The sequence below is a fragment of the Tachypleus tridentatus genome, chromosome 9 (genome assembly GCF_004210375.1).
Source record: "Tachypleus tridentatus isolate NWPU-2018 chromosome 9, ASM421037v1, whole genome shotgun sequence".
In the NCBI taxonomy this organism is placed as follows: Eukaryota; Metazoa; Arthropoda; class Merostomata; order Xiphosura; family Limulidae; genus Tachypleus; species Tachypleus tridentatus.
Genome location: NC_134833.1, coordinates 39077761 through 39098632, shown reverse-complemented (window position 1 = coordinate 39098632; position 20872 = coordinate 39077761). Strand labels below are relative to the sequence as shown.

At 33.2% G+C, this 20872-nt stretch overlaps 1 protein-coding gene and 1 long non-coding RNA gene across 2 annotated transcripts in view; one reads left to right on the top strand and one right to left on the bottom strand.

Annotated features, from left to right (window-relative positions):
* Window positions 1-17405, top strand: part of LOC143225098 (prohormone-3-like) — a 24818-nt gene extending 7413 nt beyond the window's left edge. The window contains exons 3-4 of the mRNA XM_076453883.1: window positions 16350-16505; window positions 16928-17405. Of these exons, the coding sequence (XP_076309998.1) occupies window positions 16350-16505; window positions 16928-17133 (362 nt within the window). The 3' untranslated portion in view covers window positions 17134-17405. The remainder of the gene's footprint in view (window positions 1-16349; window positions 16506-16927) is intronic.
* LOC143225100 (uncharacterized) overlaps window positions 13459-20872 on the bottom strand; it is a 24758-nt gene continuing 17344 nt past the window's right edge. Inside the window, exon 3 of the long non-coding RNA XR_013013614.1 lies at window positions 13459-13637. This is a non-coding gene — a long non-coding RNA (uncharacterized LOC143225100). The remainder of the gene's footprint in view (window positions 13638-20872) is intronic.

Genomic DNA, 20872 nt, shown 5'->3' with positions numbered 1-20872 from the left:
TAAAACAAAGTTAAATGTCTACTTGCAATATGTGGGTCTCGGAATTGAAATCTGACTGCACTCATGCTTTCTCTTCCCACCAGTGGGTGAGAGGGCGTTACGGTGTGGCAGTGAATCTCACCACTTATTGGTAAAGAGTAGTCAAAGATTGGTGATGCGCGCCACCGTAACAAGTATTATAACTTGTTAAATAATTGTTTTTATACAAACATTTCAGACATGTCTTTATTTTCTTATTCTACGGAAGTTTAGCCAGAGCTCGTTGCTTTAATGATCTCAATATCTGGAAGTAGAGCAATCGCATTGTATCCTTTAAATAATCCGTTATTCTAGTGTATTAGTGGTTTGGACAGTCGAAGTGCGATATGTGGGTCACAGAATCGATTCCTGAGTACAAACACTTTTTTTTCCTTTTAGCTATTGGATCATTGTAATGTTATGCTCAATCCTATTATTCTTTTTTTTCTTAATAAAAAGAGTAGTCCAAGATAAGGCGGTGGGTGTTATCTTCCGCTTTTTTCCCTGTGGTTTGCAATACAAAACTTAGAAACTATTACAAATCACTTTAGGGGTCTTTCCATAAACAAATCAACTTAATCATATATTAATATTAAGTGGTATATTATCAGAGCGTGTTATTCTAAAAATAGAGGCATAGTTTGTATTCTGAAATTATTTCAAAGTTTTTGCTGTGATAATTCCGACTTATTTACAGAAGAATGGGCTAAGCCGCTACATAAAACATTGAATAAGCTTCAGTCACCAAAAGAGCCCGTATAAATATTTCCCTCAAATTCAGAGACGGTGTTATTCGCTTCAGTTCTTAAAGCAATCCTCAGAAACACATTAAATCTTCTCTCGCCAACCTGTTAGTGCAAATGTGTGCAAACGAAAGTAACTTATTGTGTATTATCATTGCTTTCCATCCTAAGCTAAAGAATAATTAATTCATGACACAATGCCTTATCAAAGATGAAACAAAGATGCCATTTAGATCGAATCTATTTCCCTGAACGTTTTCTTGTTGACGATGCTAAACAAAGCCTAACGTTTTCACAGACTCATATTTATTTTCTTGACGATCGGATGAAGTAAATGCTTAACCCTCTATAACCTGTTGTAATCTGAATATGAATGCTCTTATTTCCAGATAAAAGGTCCGACATGATCAGATGGTTAAGGCACTCGACTTGTCATCTGAGGGTCGCGGGTTTGAATCCCTATCACATCAAACATGCTCTCTCTTTCAGCCGTGAAAGATTATAAAGTGATGGTCAATCCCACTATTCGTTGGTAAAAGAGTAGCCCAAGAGTTGGTGGTAGATGGTGATGACTAGTTGCCTTCTCTCAGTCTTACACTGCTAAATTAAGGACAGCTAACGCAGATAGCCCTCGTGTAGCTTTGCGCGAAATGCAAAACAAATCAAACCATTCCGGAAAAAAATATTAATAAATCTTGGAATTATTTCTGTTGATTCTTTGCTGAAACAGCATTAATTCTAGACAATTTATAACTTATCAAAACATAGTTCACAAAAACATTTTTGTTCAATATAGGACTATTTGATCAAGAAATTCAAATAAAAAATCCACCTTATTTTCATAACGCGTGCAATGGATAGCTAATAGTAGTATTGTGACACATGAGGTTTATATTGTGCAGAATGTATTTTTTTTCATAATTAAAAGTTAAATTATAACTTCCCTGCAAACTTACAAGGCCAGAAACCGGATTTTAGTATGCGTGGTCAGAAGAGCACAGATAACCCACTGTGTAGCGTTGTATTTATCTTCAAACAACCAATCAAACACGCTGTCACTAACATTTCTTCTTATCACTCTTTCCTCAGTTTTCTGAAGCACGGTTAATATAAATCAGACAATAACACTGTATGTTTGTGACACAAAAGGGTATTTTGTGAAATAAAGAAACTGATGCAAAAGACATCGCATGATAACAGCTGGTTAGCGCCTTAATAAAATACATTTGGCTAACGATTTTTATGGGGTCACTTCAGTTATCAGACTTTTATCTCAAGAGTTTTGTATCAGATATCAAGTGAACTTACTGAAGTTTTTCTGAGTCACATGGTTCTTAGAATAAACTTACTATTAATCGTTTCACAGTATCACCCACCTCCTGAATAATCCATTCTTACACTTGCAGTATTACACCTGTGTGACCTAGACGTTAGTGTACCCCGCTGTGGATCGTAAGTTGTTAATTTCGAACCTGCGATAAGCAGTTGAAAATAAAGGTTCGGCATGGCTAGGTGGTTAGGGGGTTCGAACCCGCAACCCTCAGATTACAAGTCGAGCTTTCCAACCGGCCCGGCATGGCCAGGTGGTTAAGGCATTTGGCTCGTAATCTGAGGGTTGCAGGTTCGAATTCCCGTCACACCCAACATACTCGTCCTCTCAGCTGTGAAGGCGTTATAATGTGACAGTCAATCCTACTCTTCGTTGGTAAAAGTGTAGTACATTGACGATGAGTGGTGATGACTAGCTGCCTTCCTTCCAGTCTTAAATTGCTAAATTAGGGACGGTTAGCGCAGATAACCCTCGGGTAGCTTTGCACGAAATTAAAAAAAAAACAAACAAACAATGAATTAGCTAATTTCATAAGAGAGTGCAGCAGCTCCTCGTTTGAGCAGTCGGAAAAGTTGTTATAGTTAAACATTTTTCGGTACATGTTACATTATAACCCGCACAAAGAGAATACTTATAAATACTTTCATTTACAAATTCACAAATATATGAGATTTGAGGTTTATGGTAGCACCACAACGTACCATACAGTTTCAGTGAGGAATAAATCTATTGTTTATTTTTTATTTCCTTTTATAATTAATTTTATAACTAATTACAAGAAGACTATATCTAACACATCCTTCCAATATTGAAAATCTTCATGTCTTCTACTATCATGTAACTTGCTGTATTTGCTTCATACAATAAATTCCTAAAAAAAACCTATTATAAACCAATTTTTTGTAATGAAACCTAATTTTAGTGTTAACTGTTCTAAAGAACCTTTCTATTTTGAGCAGCATGGAAAACCTCTCACCATTACCCTTAATCTTCGCCTAAAAAGTAACAGAATTCATGAGCTTCAATATTAGATTGTGAGTAGTATCGCAAAGAAAGAAAAATCTGGAGTAGAAATGGCTGGTTGTACTTATAAACGTTAATATTGTTTTTGTGTTTTTGAATTTCGCGCAAAGCTACACTAGGGCTATCTGCGCTATCCGTTCCTAATTTGGCATTGTAAGACTAGAGGGAAGGCAGCTAGTCATCACCACCCACCGCCAATCTCTGGTTACTCTTTTACCAACGAATAGTGGGAATGATAGTAACATTATAGCGCCTCCACTGCTGAAAGGAAGAGCATGTTTGGTGTGACGGGGATTCGAGCCCGCGACCCTCGAAAACCGTTAATATAATGACTTGTTTGAGTAATGTGGCCACAAATCACTACAAACTTCTTTGAGAAGTTTGATGTTTGTGTAGATGCAGATATAGTATTTTCAAAGACATGACATAAACAGTTTGAGTATCTGTTTTTTTTCTCGTTGTTCTTCTGGAGAGTCATACAACTCCACATAAATCAAACCGATTACAAATGATTATGTATTAGTCGACTATAGTTATCTATTGGAATGTGATAATCCATTTTCATTCTCATGTAAAGACATGCCACGTGTTCTACATCAATTTTAAGCTTTTGAATATTCCTTGCATCTTTAGCTGTGAATGCGTTATAAGAGAAACAATTAATTTTTTTTTTGTGGTTCAAAACTGAACAAAGATCTTACGTAGGTGAATGCTACAGAATGACTTTGCTCTTGCTTGTTGTTTTAAACTGGAAACCTTGAAGATGAAAATGTGAAATCCAATAGCATTTGTTCAGAGTTATTCATCAATGCTCCGAAGACCAATATCCTAAGTATTCGTATCAAAACGTTATAAATATTTGTTAATATTTGATTGTCCTTTCCCTAAAAACAAGGATTCAGTTCAACTGAATGAAGCCTTAGGTTAAATACTAGACAGAACACTCTGTTATGAGAATTAATTCTTTATTTCAGGCGAAACTTCATAAGACATTTAATGAACTTGTAATAAGTAAATAAAAACAATCATAATGCATTACTAGGAAGTATCATATATATAGTTTCTGCTTGGAACTAGTTTTCTTACGAAATTTTCCTTCCATTCCTTTTTAAAGACAATTGTCTTTTAACTAGTTGTTCGGAAGACAAACTGCTCTTTATATGAATAGCTTCTTTCATATTCTAATGAAAAGATGTGTTGCCTTAAGGGTGAGCGATGACGCCACTAGTTTAGCTTCTACGTAGTTGGTTTGTTTGTTTACTGAGTTTCTCCAGAAGGTATTCAAGGAATATCTATGTTAGCCGTTCCTAAGTTTAAGATGACAGACTAGAGGGAATGCAGCTAACCAACCCGACCCACGCCAACTGTTAGGCTACTCTTTTTCCAACGAATAGGAGATTGGCCATCTCAGCATAATAAAGCTGAGAGCTGAAAGAGGCAGAAAAGACAAGCATGTTCAGTGATGGGATTCGAAACTTCACTCCCCAAATTGCGAGTCGAGTATTTTAGCCATCGGACCTACATATTTGGTTTGCAGTACAATTTCTGACATTCGACAATGTAATGTCACCAATGATACACTTATGGTTGAATGTTACATGTAAAATAACCCCTTCCGAGAAACAATATCTGTAGAGACAAAGTAAAGAGGTAAAAAGCATGAGGCACACCAATATCAAAAACAATTATCCACAATATAGTGATTAGCATCGGCAAGAAAAGATCAGCCAACTCATTAAAATACATTAAACCACTTACACAATACCCCATCTTATACACGACTACCGCTGTTGTTGTAAGTTTCCATGGAGATTGCCTGTAACCCCTCCGTACCAAGTTATACATATCTCAATCAGTTGTCTACAAGAGAATTAAAAGTAAACGACGAGTAGACATTGGTGAGAAAAGGACAAGTTGTAAAAATACGAAAAATATCTTGAACGTGAGAGATGGAAGTTCGCTGTAAAACTGGACAAAGCAAGTTTGTTTGTTTGTAATTAAGCCCAAAGCTACACATTGCCTACCACTGATATCTAAACTCGGTTTCTAGCGTTGTAAGTCAGCAGACATATCACTGTGCTATTAGGGAGCAAGCCAGTTTGTAACTGAACGACCATTACACACAATGAGATATTACATACGATCTTGAGTTTGTTTGTTTGTTCTTGAATTTTGCACAAAGCTACTCGAGGGCTATCTGTGCTAGCCGTCCCTAATTTAGTAGTGTAAGACTGGAGGGAAGGCAACAAGTCATCACCACCCACCGCCAACTCTTGGGCTACTCTTTTACCAATAAATAGTGGGATTGACCGTCACTTTATAACGCCCCCACGGCTGAAAGGGCGAGCATGTTTGGCGCGACGATTTTATCCTAAGATTACGAGTCGCACGTCTTAACACGCTTGGCCATGCCGGGCCTCGATCTTGAGACTATAAGAAATCTTCAGCATTCTACAGAAAATTTATAGAAAGTGTGTAGTCACTATAGATAAAATTACTAAAGAATTCTAGTATACTGCTAAGCTTAAACTTCACAAAGTGTAAACTTTAGTAACTGGTGGGCCTTAATTACTCTCCACAGAATGCACTGACACCAGTTCCGCGAGATGAAATTCGTTGCGCATGGACGTGATTACAAAGCGTAGTGTTGCGACCCATGTTTAATCTTACATCAGTGGAACTAAGAAGCCGGAGTTCATACTGCTCCTTTATTCAATATAACTAACTCAAGTGCTACTTTATGTTTGATTTAAGCATGCGTCAAGGACTCCCGCGTGAAGTGGACAGTTTGTTAAGAGGTGTGGTCTAAGAATGAAATCGCTGTCCTTCACAGAAACTTGCTACATAGAAGACTGTTATATGAGGCAATAGTACGCAATCATGGTCATCGGTGTGAATAGATGGACGATGAAGTTCCAACCAAAACACCGTTTCTGGAACATCGTTCTTATAAAGTGCGATTGGCTTCATATATATCATTCTTCTGACTGTAATGTAGTTCTTCAATATCTGGTGTTCGTAACAACTGTGTTTTAAAAGACAAATTATTTGAATTCCACTAAAAGTTTATTGGCGAGAATTATTTTTCCAAGATTAAAGTTTATTGCGTATTTGCTTTACCGAAAAGCTGCATAATGAATAATCTGAGATGTGTTCACTACAGGAATCGAGCTCCGGTTCCTTGCTTTATAAACCCTCAAGTTTACAGTTGAACCATGAGGAGACAAAATGGAAAGATTTTAACAATGAGTAATAACCAGTTTTGAATAATTTTAAATTGCCATATAAAAAATATTGTTGAATAGCCTTTCTACCACCCATTGTTAATTTCTCATATTCCTAAGTACAATTTTTGTGTATTATACTGATTTCTCATTTTCTGAATATTTACTGAACATTGTTGATATATCACCAAGCGCTTAATATTTTAGGATTTCATAGAAATTACACGAAAATAGCTAAAAATACTCTAGCTAATGCATAATAATTCTTTATGCTGAATAACATGAATTATTTAAATTGTGAACAGATACCTTCAACTGATCTATATTAAACATACGAAACTATCAAAACTACTGAGAGATTTTTTTCATAACAAAATCCTAAATATCTGAAAAGTTGTATTTATTTATGTCTAAATCACCACCTACAAGCGATATTTAAGACCCTAGTTAAGAAACGATTGTTCATAATTTAATGTAAAATAAACATTTCAGACTAATTTGTACATTTTATTTCATTTATTGAAAACAAAAACATAACTTTTGTCAAACTTTCTTGCACTAATACGAAGTTTATCCAAAATAGTAATAAGGATTTCTAAATAAACAAACGTACCGCTACTGTATGAACCAAGAACGTGTTTACTTTAATTATTACTCCATCTGTGGAGAAAAATGCTATAAAGATTTATTTAGTTGAAGCCTGCTGTTTCCTCGTTGAAACGTAATTCACAACTAATGGAAAGCTTCAACTGCCTCTAACATTCCTGCTGTTTTAATTAGTTGATAAGTCAACATTCAATTAGTAACTCTGTAATGTACCGTTGCAGATGTCAGAAACACGCCCAAAGACACACTTTTCCATCAGTATTCTTTAACTAGAACATAAAAGTCTTTTAGAAATGTTTGTCCTATCCAATTTTTTGAGTATTTTAAGATTTGTTTGTTTTTCTCACTGTATCGTAGTTTGAAACGTTTCAACGTCGATGAAAGCTTTTAATATAGAGAGACGTAGGAACTGTAATAAATTTTTCGTTCTTCCAATTTCTAAACCTGAATTAGTCGTTTAAGCACAAAGATTAGTCAGTTTACAAACTCACTGATATCACCGGAGTTCATTTTCATCAAAAGTTGGCAAAACGTCTCTTGTTCAAAGTTTCGAATATATTTGTTTTGAACTTAAATACTTGAAGCATGTACATCTTATGGTGTGAATGTTAACTTGATGTTATAATGATGTAAATCTATTACAGTTCAATGGTTATGAGTTGAAATAGTTAGTTAATATAAGACAAATGTCATATTGTGTAAAATAAAATCCGTAAACAAGTTTGAAAGATCTACGAGAAAGCACAATAAAAAAAAACGAATCTTAAAGAACCTAACTTCTGTAATCAACATAATTGGTTAAACTACTTGTATATGTTTGAGAATGTATATACATGTATAAGGTTATAACTTTAGAAAAAAAGGAACCTACGAAGTACAGATATCCTGATCTATATTCATCATAGACAAGTAGAACTAGCACAGTTATAGCTGTAGAAATAGGAAGTTTTTAGTTCTTTATGAGTTTCAGGTTTGTTCTCATCTCACATGCTTTTTTTTTAACTTTTAGAAACGTATATTATGTTAAATAATAAACGTTTCTAGCTTCCGTTAATGTTATGATGGATAATACATGTTACCACAACTTAATTTTTTAACAAATAAACTTTTTAAACTTAAACTAACCGAATTTAAAACAGTTCACGTTAATAACTTAAGCTTTAAGCATAAAAATCTATAATGAAACACGAAATGTAATAATGCACCTTTATTGGAGGACACATCTTTAAGAAGATTTAATGTAATCATGTGGGAACATCTTTATCATTTCATCAAATTATTGACTAGAGTTCATTGTTCGCGAACGTGGTAAACTGACTAATCGGTGATATGATATACTACATTTTTCACAGTTGTTGTAGGGTGACTAATTTCTGATATGATAGTCTAGACTACACCGTTCACAGTTTTGACTCGTGATCAACTATGTGATAGACTGCAACAATTTGTAGACTGACTAATCACTGATACGATAAGCTAAAATATATTGTTCACAGATTTAGACTGATTCAGTAAGAGACATAGAAAAAAACATAGTTAAAACCATATAGATGGTGAAAATACCAAAATTAAATAACAGGTTGAACAATCGCCAGTTAAAATTTTAAGATATTTTTATTTAACACAGAAAGACGAAAATAGCCACACCAAAACGTCATCCTTATTTAAATATAAATATAAAAAAAATTCGAATATTGTTCAACCTTTAATTAAATTTGAACAAGAGCTTTGTTTGACTAGGTAATATTGTTTACAAAAGTTTAAACTTTGGGAAACTAGACCAGAATTGTAAGACCTTGGACCAGATAAAGCCTAACAAAAACAAATCTTCTCTTACATAAACATGTAAATTAATAATATGATATTAATTTTTTTTAAGCATCGGCCGCTATTTACATAGTACTGAACTAAACTATATTGTGCACTGTTGTTATTGCTTTTATGATTTCGTTGTTACTAGCCCGGCATGGCCAGGTGGTGAAGGAGCTCGACTCGCAATTTTAGGTTTGCTGGTTTGAATCCCTGTCACACCCGACATGCTTGCCTTTTCAACTGTGGGAGCGTTATAATGTTTCAGTCAATCTCACTATTTGTTGGTAAAAGAGAAGCCCATGAGTTGGCGGTGGGTGGCGATGACTAGTTGCCTTCTGTTTAGTCTTAAAATGCAAAATTAGGGACGATTAGCGCACATAATCCTGTGTATCTTTGCGCGAAATTGAAAAAAACTGTTGTTACTCTTTTGAAGTGTCGGTTAGGGCCTGTGGGACGCTAGTTGTACAACACTGAATTAAATTATATTGTACACCGTGGCTGATTTTATATTTTCTTTGTAATTGTTTTGGAATGGCGGCTACAGCTTTTGAGCTGTTATTTATAAACATTGAGCAAATAAACTATATTGTGTGCTGTAGTTTCTGGACTGAGACATGAGTAACATGGTTGACTAAACTGTATTGTATAGTAGAAATAATCAACTAAAGTTATTAAATTTAAATGTAAAAAAGTATTAGAAATAAATTGTAGTATTTTAAATTAGTTATGTATGAGTTGGAAAGTTTGTTTTAACTTCGCGCAAAGCTACACGAGGGTTGCCTGCTCTAGCCGTCCCTAATTTAGTTTGTTTGTTTGTTTATTTGTTTCGGAATTTCGCACAAAGCTACTCGAGGGCTATCTGTGCTAGCTGTAAGACTAGAGGGAAGGCAGCTAGTCATCACCACCCACCGCCAACTCTTGGGCTACTCTTCTACCAACGAAAAGTGGGATTGACCGTCCCATTATAACGCCCCCACGGCTGGGAGGGCGAGCATGTTTGGCGCGATTCGGGCGCGAACCCGCGACCCTCAGGTTACGAAGCGCACGCCTTAACGCTCTAGGCCATGCCAGGCCTTCCTAATTTAGTAGTGTTGGACTAGAGGGTTTGTTTGTTTGTTTTTGAATTTCGCACAAAGCTACTCGAGGGCTATCTGCGCTAGCTGTTCCTGATTTAGCAGTGTAAGACTAGAGGGAAGGCAGCTAGTCATCACCACCCACCGTAAACTCTTGGGACTACTCTTTACCAACGAATAGTGATATACACCGAACATTATAACGCCCTCACGGCTGAAAGGGCAAGCATGTTTGGTGTGACGAGGATTCGAACCCGCAACCCTCAGATTACGAGTCAAGTGGCTTAACCACCTGACCATGCCGGTTGGAAAGTAATGCAAATATATTAATTCTGACTGAGATAAGGATATAAAATGAAGTATTGAGCTGATATCCTTTAGTTAGATATGAATTCCTTTTAACAACTAACCACATAACACGTCTGGACAAATACTGGTTTATATTACGACCAGCATAAAAGTGAAACGAAAATAAAATAATAATGTAATGAAATGTTAAGTGTAAAAATTTTAAGAATTTGTTTAGAAAAAAGTTATACATTTATAATGACTATTAATATATCACTTATATTTGCAACTAAAATGTTCTTAAATGGATTAGAAACGTATTAAGATGTAATAAAATGGAAAAAGTAGCTTGTGTTTGTGATATAAACATTGACTCGTTAGATGAAACAAACTATGTTAATAATTATATAAGTTTAATAACTGTGTCTGGTTTTGAGTTATACATAAATAAAGCAACTGGAAAAGTAAAACAATCAATTTCATGTTTATATCAGATACATGTAAGGCATATTAGAAAACAATATTTATATGTTGCATTTACAAAAATACGAATAGCAGATAATTACATTAAAAATAAATGTTGAAAGAAACACACATAGTATAGATATAGTAACTGTTTATCAAATTATTTATTTTAACTTTTTGAAACATTAACTGAAATTACTTTACAGAAAATGTATGTTTGTAGAAGTATCAATAACTCATGTCAATGCTAAAAAAACAGGTTTCGATATCCTCGGTGAGCAGAAAACAGCTCTGAGGGTCGCGGGTTCGAATCCCTGTCACACCAGACATTCTCGCTTTTAGCCGTTGGGAAGAATAATGTGACGGTCAACCCTTCTATTCGTTGGTAAGAAGTAGCCCAAGAGTTGGCGGTGGGCGGTGATGACTAACTGCTTTTCCTCTTGTCCTACACTTCTAAATTAGGGACGGCTAGCGCAGATATCTTTAGTATAGCTTAGTGCTTTACGACAAGCAAACAAACAATAAATACCATGAACATAGTCTTAAATATTATACAAATGAAATTAGTAACAAACTAAGAATAAAAAGTAACATGGAAATGAATTTGAAAGATGTCAAAGAGATATAAAAGACAACAGAATATAACTAATGGGCAAATCGATGATGAAAATATTGAAATAATAATGACTGTCTATGTAGTGACAAAGAAAATGAAACAATTAGAAATTGTAGGGAATAATTTTAACATGTTTTATAAATATAGCAGAAGAAAGTATAAAACAACTTGATAATGAACTGTGTGAAGCTTTAATACAACGAGAAACAATAATTTATGCGTTTATTTTCTACATGTAATAAGGGAGTGAAATTTATGATTACGAGACAAAAAAATTAGAAAAGCCAAGAATATGATGGAAGTTCAATAATAATAATAATAAAATAATGTATAAATTATATAACATAGCTGTTGGTATGTATTTACAATTTAACTGTAATGACAGGAACTTAAAAAGACTGTAGAAATTCCGATAAACAGAAAAATATAACAGGAGTAATTATGTTAACTGGAGATTCTTTTTAAATATTTTTAAGATATTAGAAAAAATAGTGAAAAGCAAGTTTACAAAATTTTAAAGTAAACACTTTTTTCTCTAAAATTCAATATAGATTTCAAGAAAGATTAAATGCTGAAAATGTATTCTTAATCTTCACTCAAAATAATTATTTACAAGTGTTAAAATAATGACAAAAATTTCTGAATGTATTTTAGTTCTAAAAATGGAATTTCATACGGCATCACGTCAGGTATTACTATATAAAATGGAGATCTTAGAAAAATAGCAGTACTTTAACATAGATTAACTCTTATCTATACAGAACATTACAAACTGTAAAAATAAAAATAATTTTAATCATACAAATATACAAAAATGTAGTGTTCAACAAGATTTTGTACGTGGGTCCATTTTTATAATGATTTACATTATCCAAATTTAAATAATAAAATTACTGTTTCCTGGTAATATATAATTAATTTTTAGTGCTAGTAATACAGAACTAAAATTTTAAATTGAAAAATTACTTTTAAACAATAGGAAATAAGATTTTTTTAAAATAAATTACATATTAATATAAACAATTGAGAGAAAATATTAAGAGAATGGATGATGTAAAATATTTATGTGTACAAACTCATAAAAATTAAGCTCGAATCCGCATATTAATGATTTGGCAAAAACATTAAGATGTCCATTAAAATCTATTATTTAAAAAAACAAAAAATTAGATATTAAGAATTTCTCTGTATTTCATTGATATATTTAGTAATTCAGTTTGTAATTTTAATATGGGAAAGAACTTATCCAATTCCAACACTAAGGCCAATTTGTTCATCAGATAATGATGTTATGAAAAATATATTCTCACATAAAACTAAAAATTATATTTTTAGAGATATTTATACACATATAAATTATTATTGTTTATAAAGAATAAACGTTATTTTTTTAAAATAAAAATTATATCAAATGTAAAAAAATACTGACATTAAAACATAAATTGTCAATACTTAAAAGGAGATAATCCATACACTTTTTTTTTCTTAGCACCAAACATAGTGAATAATATATCTTGACATATTCAACTTAAATTCATTCTAATGCTAAAAATCAATGCTATCAAACCAGATGAGCAAAGAGCTCTTGGATTAATTGTAATCTGTATTACATTAACTTATTTATATTGTATTGCATTTGTAATAGTAATATCAATGAGTGCTAAACTAAGATATTTGATGAGAAACCACATGTAATTTTATTCACATATTTTAGATTAATTAATGATTGTTCAGCTAAAGATTTCTTAGTATGTTGAAAAACTAGAAATTAGTTAGCTCATAACTAGATTTTGTTTCTCTAGAAGTGCAGCTTTATATTTTACGTATGTACTACTTTGAATCTAATAAAATCATTTCTTTTCACAAGATAATGTGAGAAGGTTTGTAACCAAAGTTATAAAAATATTCAAGTTCAAATACGTAATCAATCTTTCTGGGAATATAATTACCTCTTTTTAGGTATTTCCACCATAATTCACGAATAAATAAATTATTGTACTCTTTGTAAACTTATGAATATACGAACATCAACGCACCTTACGGTAAAACTTTGTCCATTTAAGTTACACAGTGAAATATGAGTGAGGTCTGAGAAGTGTCGTCACTCAATAAGATACGAGTTCACTATTTATTCGCTGTGTATAAACGTGAATGTATTATTATTATTACTGTGACTGAGTCAGGTTTAATTATTTCATAGTCATCGAGTCATTTCAAAATTTAATTTAAAAAACCATTACTCATATAACAATGTGATCATATTGGTGTTTTTTCTAAAAACAAATGACAGTTTAGATTAATTGTAATAAAATTCACACGTTTTCGTTGACACTAGACTGCCCTCCGCTAGTACAGCGGTAGGTCTACGGATTTACAACGCTAAAATCAGGAGTTCGATTCCTCCTCGGTGGGCTCAGCAGATAACCCGTTGTGGCTTTGCTAAAAGAAAAAACACACAGACACTAAGCTGTTCCAAGAAACTATTAGTAGTTGAATTTTTATTAATATCGTTCAAGTCAACGCATTTCTTTTCATAATGTCAAGTTCTACGTTAAAAATCGCAAGAACATTGCAATCCTAGAATATCTTATCTGATCATAGTGTCAGTTTCTATGTTAACATTCACAAACTATAGCTTTTACATTCAATTTGATTCGATTGTTTGAGACTGTCATGATGTCGAGTTACATGTAAAAAGTCATAAAAGCATTAAAAATTATGTAATTTTCTATAATTTTATGAGACTGCAAAGTGTCAACTTATGTTTTATAAGTAACAAACTATAACAATTAAATTCAATTGTATATTACTCTTGCAACCTATTATGATGTTAAGTTTTGTTTTCAAAGTAACAAAAACATTGGAAACCTTTACCATTTTGTATAAGTATTTGAGACTGCCATAGTAATATGTTCTATGTTGAAAGTCACACGACTATTGGCTTCCTATATAATTAATTCAAAATGTAGTAATGTCAAATTCTATATAAAACATCAGGAAACCACTGGAATTCTATATAACTTTATATGCTGTTTCAGACATTCAATTTTTTAAAGACATTATTAATAACATCTAAACTTCTTTATTTCTCAGACTTTAGATCGGAATATTAATCGAAAAGGAACAATGACGTATAATTTCTGATATCTGAATACTTCACTCAATCATTGTATGTAAAAAATGTCTATGAAAACAAAAAAAGAAGATATATATAACTTTTTCTATTCCTTCTATAAAGTAATTTGTTCCAAATATTTACGTTCATTCCACATAAATCTGTTGTCTAACCTTTATGTGTTACTCCCCGTAGTTGATCCTTTTATGTTTGTCTCGTAGAATTTCGTAAACTAATTTTTGTTGTGTTATAACCTAATTTTTCTACTCCAGTAACAAAACTGGGTTCCTAATGTTTGCATTTGTTTCACAGAATTGTGTTGTCTGATTTGTAGATTTTGCTACAATCTGATTTTTCTATTCCTCCAGTAATATAATTGGATCCATAGTATATATAACTGTCAATTTTTATATTTTTAACAAAGTTATGTGTATGTTATGTTTGTGTTTTAATTATTTGTAACATAATTGCTTTGTTTCTTTCTTATAATTATTCAGAGTTTAAATCATATAACTCCTTCACAAAATTTTCTATAACATAGTTTTGTTAGAGGGAAGTATGAACTGTCTCTAGGGTGATTCTTATTTTTCTTCAGATAAAAAATGTATAATCTTTATCGTTACTTTACAAGTTTTGAAGCTGATAACGACACCTGTTTATATACCAGCAGAAAGCAAATAGTTGAAAACCAATCTTGCATTATTTCCAATTTTATAAATTATGGAAACACAGCACGTGCTGCTTGCCCAAGGTTTAGATATTGTAATGAGACCAGTAGTATAAGCAGATAGCTGTTTAGTTCAAATATCCAATTACTACTTCATATAAAACAGTAGATTGTATCGGAACTAATGATTATGGCCCAAATATTGCACTCCGGATTAAGCTGTAGAGTTTGGCCTGAGGTATAAAACAAATTAATGGCTTCAAGGGAAGAACAAAAATCTATAGCTTTATTTTATGGTGATGAATAAATTACTAAATCTAAGTTGCACAACACTATAATAGGAACGTTATTATAAACTTCAGAAAGTAATAAGAGCAAATAAATGTAAGATTTCAACTATTCGAATGAAACCTTTATCAAAATATAAATATAAAAAAACTATAAAATGAAGTTCATACAAAAGATAATATAGTTCAAAATTTGCTGTAAATTTTAAGGGTTAAAATGGTTTTACCCTTATTGTTCGTAATTTCCACTATTACTTTTTTTTTCCGCTAGTACAGCGGTATGTCTCCGGATTTACAACGCTAAAATCAGGGGTTCATTCCCCTCGGTGGGCTGAGCAGATAGCCCTTTGTTGCTTTGGTATATGAAAAACACACAAACACTATTTTTTTAAAATGTATTTTGTAACAGTAACTGCCATAAATGTTGCATTGGTTCATTAAACCTCCCCGCTGGTACAGCGATAGGTCTGGGGATTTCTAATGTTAAAATCGGGGGTTCGTTTCCCCTCGGTGGACTTAGCAGATAGCCTGAAGTGGTTTTGCTATAAAAAAAACACCCAAACTCATTATTTATCTCACTATTTTCCCGCTAGATGGAACACTCCGCAAGTCAAACTATTTGCAACTATGTACGTTGTTCCGTTATAGAAACCTGTAATGAAAATTCCAGAATAAATTATTTATCTTTATTTTAAGTATGAAAACTTAGCATTATGAGGCTTGTTTGATGAATCCGATAGTGTTAAACTTTATCAGTATTTTCTCGCTTTGGTCTTGACGAGGCTTATGAAAAAAGAAAGAAAATTATGTTCTTGAATCTTGGAATTGAACATATTTGTCTAATGTAAATGTAATAACATAATCGATTACTTTATACTTTATCAAGAATAAATGACGCCAAAACTCTTATACAAACAACATATCGACAATAGCACAATTTCGACATTCAGCGTTACAAAAGGCGCGACATCTAGTGACATTTTGTAAAACATTTCATCAAACTCTCATTCGTTTCAAAAGTACTTTCTCGTGACTTGAATATTACATCTATATTGGTTCTTTTATATAATGATGTTTTGCAGCAGGGACGTGTCTACCCCTTTATGGACAAGAAGAAGGACAATTTTGCCATCAAGATTCGAACTGTCAAAAAAACCTTACATGCACACAGCTGGTAAGCGACCCCAGACGACGAACATGTCAATTCCCAAAACTCTACTTGCGAAAAAAACAATACAGTAAGTACATATCAAGATTTGAAAAAGAATAGTTCTGCAACATCTTATCATGTTCATAACTGATGATGTAATTAAACACCTTGAAATATAACCCAAAGCGCGTTGACTATTAAGTTTGATGTATTAGCCTAATCAAATGTATTAACATGTGCAGTACGATTTACCATGAGGAGAAAAGATAAAGTTTTAAATCTGTATGTGCTGATCATAGGTGGTAAGTCACTTTAAAATAAAGTTTATTTAACAAGAAATGTTTAAAAATTATTTTAAAAATGGATAAAGTACTTTGTTAACCTTAGAAATGGATATTATGTCTACATTAAATGTTTTACTGCTATACATTTCTTAACTTCGATACAATACACACGTATAACGTTGATTTAGATATATGTAAAAATGAATTTTGGTTTAACTTTAAACAGACGACGAGTGCTTGGATAGCAGCGAATGCGACGCTTCGAAAGACCTCTGCTGTCAATTACTGCGTCGTCACAGGATGGCGCCACGAAAGGTGTGCTTCTATTTCATCGACCCCATGAGCTGTATTGGAAACGTGAAACCCGCGTACAAATCCATGCCTATTCTCAGTTTTTTTCCTAATCCTTTCTTCAAGGCCCGACTGGGTTGATATAGATTTTACTTCATAACACTTCTAAAACATCGATTGGATGTTCAGATATTCTATATCCTATATAGTCTTACTTATCTCATAAATTTACTCCGATAATAATAATGTATTCAAATTATGATCGCTTCACTTCCACGTTAATTTATTTTTAATATCCCTAGTTCTTTAATAAATGGTCGAACTTGTAAAAGTTTGACAACAATGAATACTGTGCATTTCTATGTAATTAACAGTCCCAGACTCTACGGAATAAACTGTGAATTACACATTGTCTTAGTCTCTCGTGGTATTATTGTTATTTTGAAAAACATTTCAATCTGTGATATTAACCATATGAAAAATCACAAAACGCGTAATCCGATAACTGAACCGCTTTAGGAAGGTATATTTTCTTCTCTTTTTTTTTAATCAAGGATGAAATGAGTATGAGCAGTCAGTAATAGCTCACTTCCTCAACTCATCCAAGGAAGAAAGTCTACCTTTCGAAAACTGTCGGATAAAACAGGTTACTTAACTATTGCGACACTATACGTTTGTAGTACAAATAATAAACCTATTATTTGAGCAAATTCTAAAGAATAACATAAACGTATTTAAATGCGTAAGTAACTTGGTTGATGATGTAATACGTTACACATTGTAAGTACAAAATGTTGAACTGGCAAATGTTTCACTTAACGTCAAATAAACTGTATAAAACACCGAGTTTTATGAAAAATATTTTCGAAAAATATGAAAAAGTACTAAAACTACCAAAAGATGTCACTGTTTTCGTGAACCTTTTTCTAAATTAGTTCACAGAACTTTTAATCAATCTCTTAAAATCACCAACAAAAAAATAAAACAATAATATAAACAATATTTAAATATGACATAATTCAAGTATCTTAACATACTAAACTGTGTATAAAATTGATCAATTTCGTAATAAATATTTATTTTCATAATTTATATCCTCTTCAAAAACCAAGTTGTTTTCTTCTCAGCGTGCTTTTTTCCCTCCTTAAAATAAAGCCCGGCATGGCCAGGTGGGATAAGGCGTTCGATTCGTAATCTGAGGGTCGCGGGTTAGAATCCCCTTCGCACCAAACATGATCGCCATTTCACACGTGGGGGCGTTAAAATGTGACGGTCAATCCCATTATTCCTTGGTAAAAGAGTGGCCCAAGAGTTGTCGGTGGTGGTGATGACTAGCTGCCTTTCCTCTAGTTTTACACTGCTAAATTAGGAACGGCTAGCAAAGAAAGTCCTCAGGTAGCTTTGCGCGAAATCTTAAAAAAAAACACTTAATTACGACCCAAATTTGTTTATAAGACATGTCTTCCAGGTATTTTATAACAGCCATAGAGTGACCATATTAATTCTATAGCATACCATCTTTCTTCGAAATGAAAACGACTTCTTTGTTATGAGCTTCATAGAAACAAGTATAAAAGAAAGATTATATTCATTACTTTCATGTGGCAGTAACTAAATATATTTATAGCTTTTAGTCTTCTTGACTCATAAAACAGCTGGGCACATACTTACTAAATCTCATTTACATAGACATTAGGTAGTTGGATACAACCCTCAACCTAGCTTTTGACTCATATTTTGTAAACTTATTTTAATTTTTCTCTCCAAAAACCTTTTCTAAAGAACGCCTGAGAAATACGTGTTAAATGGTGTTTCGTGCGATTTAAAAGATACGGTAATAAATAATTATAATTTTAAAGCTGTTATATGTGTCGTATTTCAACCGGTCTGGTGAGCTCTAGTGTTGGGCGAAAATACTTGTGGGCACTGAATATAGCAGGTACGATTTTATCGGCACGCTATTACACTCTGACTTTATTTTCACTCGTTTGTTTGCTTTGAATTTCGCGCAAAGGGTTATCTGTGCTAGCCGTCCCTAATTTAGAAGTGTAAGACTAGAGGGAAGGCAGCTAGTTACCATCAACCACCGCCAACTCTTTGGATACTCTTTTACCAATGAATAGTGGGATAACAGTAACTTTATAACGCCCTTACGGCTGAAAGGGCGAGCTTGTTTGGTGCGATGGGGATTTTCACTCCTAAATGCTTACATAAAAGTTTGAAACTTTTGACAGATATTTTCCTTTTGGCCAACGAAATGTATTTATACTTCAAAAAATTTAATAAAATGTTAAAGTCACAAAAAGAAGGAGCTTATTACCCCATCAAGGATGCCCCTTCCAGCTTCCAACCATAACCACTCCATATTACTCACCTGAAAGTGCTCATAAAGAGAAGTTCAATGTGGCCGATATAAAAAAAACAACAATTAATCAATTTGTAGTTGCGGTTGTTGTTGTCTTAGCTTCAAAAACAAAACAAAACAGAATAGGCCTTTCACATTCTGTCCACGGTGAAAGAACCAAACTTCGGACTTCAGCATTATAAGTGCGTCAACTAATCGCTGCCCCAAGAAGGTTCTTCTTCGTTTATTATTTCTGAATTTTTGGTTGGGTTTGTTTGTTGGTTTTTATAGTAAACTCGTATTGAGCTATCTGATATGTTCAGCGCAGGGAATAGAACTCCAAGTGTTGGCATTGTAAGTCTCTAGACTACCACTGTCTCATCGAGGAACCTCAAGTTTTGACCTAGTAGAAAATATTTGCATGAACCATTAATTTCTATATACTTTCTGAGTAACTAATAGAACAAATTTAAACTCCAAAAAATAAAATTTTCAATTTAGTGAGCAAATACTCGAGATTCAATCTTTTTTTCGGTTCTTGAAGAGTCAAAGAAGAAAAAAAATCCGGTTGCTCATCACGTGGAAATCTTATTAACCTTATATGTGGTAGCTTAGATGTACATATATTGAAATATATGACAGTGCATGTGTGAGTGTGCCTTAAATTACCTGAGCACTCGTGAAACATGATATGCGACCATTCATGGAGAAAAGTGAATAAGGAATCTACACACTTAGCTGATGGCTCAAGTAAATACACGCAGTGTGTTACTGTCCGATCTAGTCACAACCTTTTCTTTTGTTCACATCTCCCCTTCACTCCACTTCAAGTTTCTGTTGACACAGAGATGGTAGCCATTAAACGTACAAGACGCCCATTTTACCTCGGTCTTCAGTAGTGATTGATATATGGAAAGTGAATCGAAGAATTTCGACTTCAAAAGCTACCACACAATCAACTGACCTCCACATTTGACTGTAAACGTCGTCTGGCTGCCGTCAAAAGGGCTATTACACACCAGAAACTGTCACACAACTTCTTTGATTCTGAAAAACCGAACGTAACACACAGTGGAGCCGACGTGTTTACATGGCCCTCGACATTGGACTGGTGCTCTTGGGCCTAAAACTCTGTATATGTTAGGGTTTCTTTAAAAAGTATTGTTTTAGACTGATGTGCTTGAAAGTGTTTAGCTAAACAGAACAGTTTGGGGTAAACAAGACCTGTTACTATATCTGTTTGTTATGGTATGTTCGCAGAGGTTGACAAGTGACTGTGTTTAGACATCTGGTTAACTGTACATCATTTGAATGTTTATGTCTCTTAAGTACTCGTCTATTTAATCACTTACAACTAACGAAAAGAATAAACAAATATTTATGAAGTGGCTTCGAATGGCACGGAGATAATACGCAATGTAAAAGGTGCATATGTACTTATTGTATTCAGGCTCGAGTTACTCATTCCGTAAAAATCAGCCCGGGTATTCATTGTTATTTTACGTTCCCAGAAAGGTGTGTAAATCTTGTAAACAC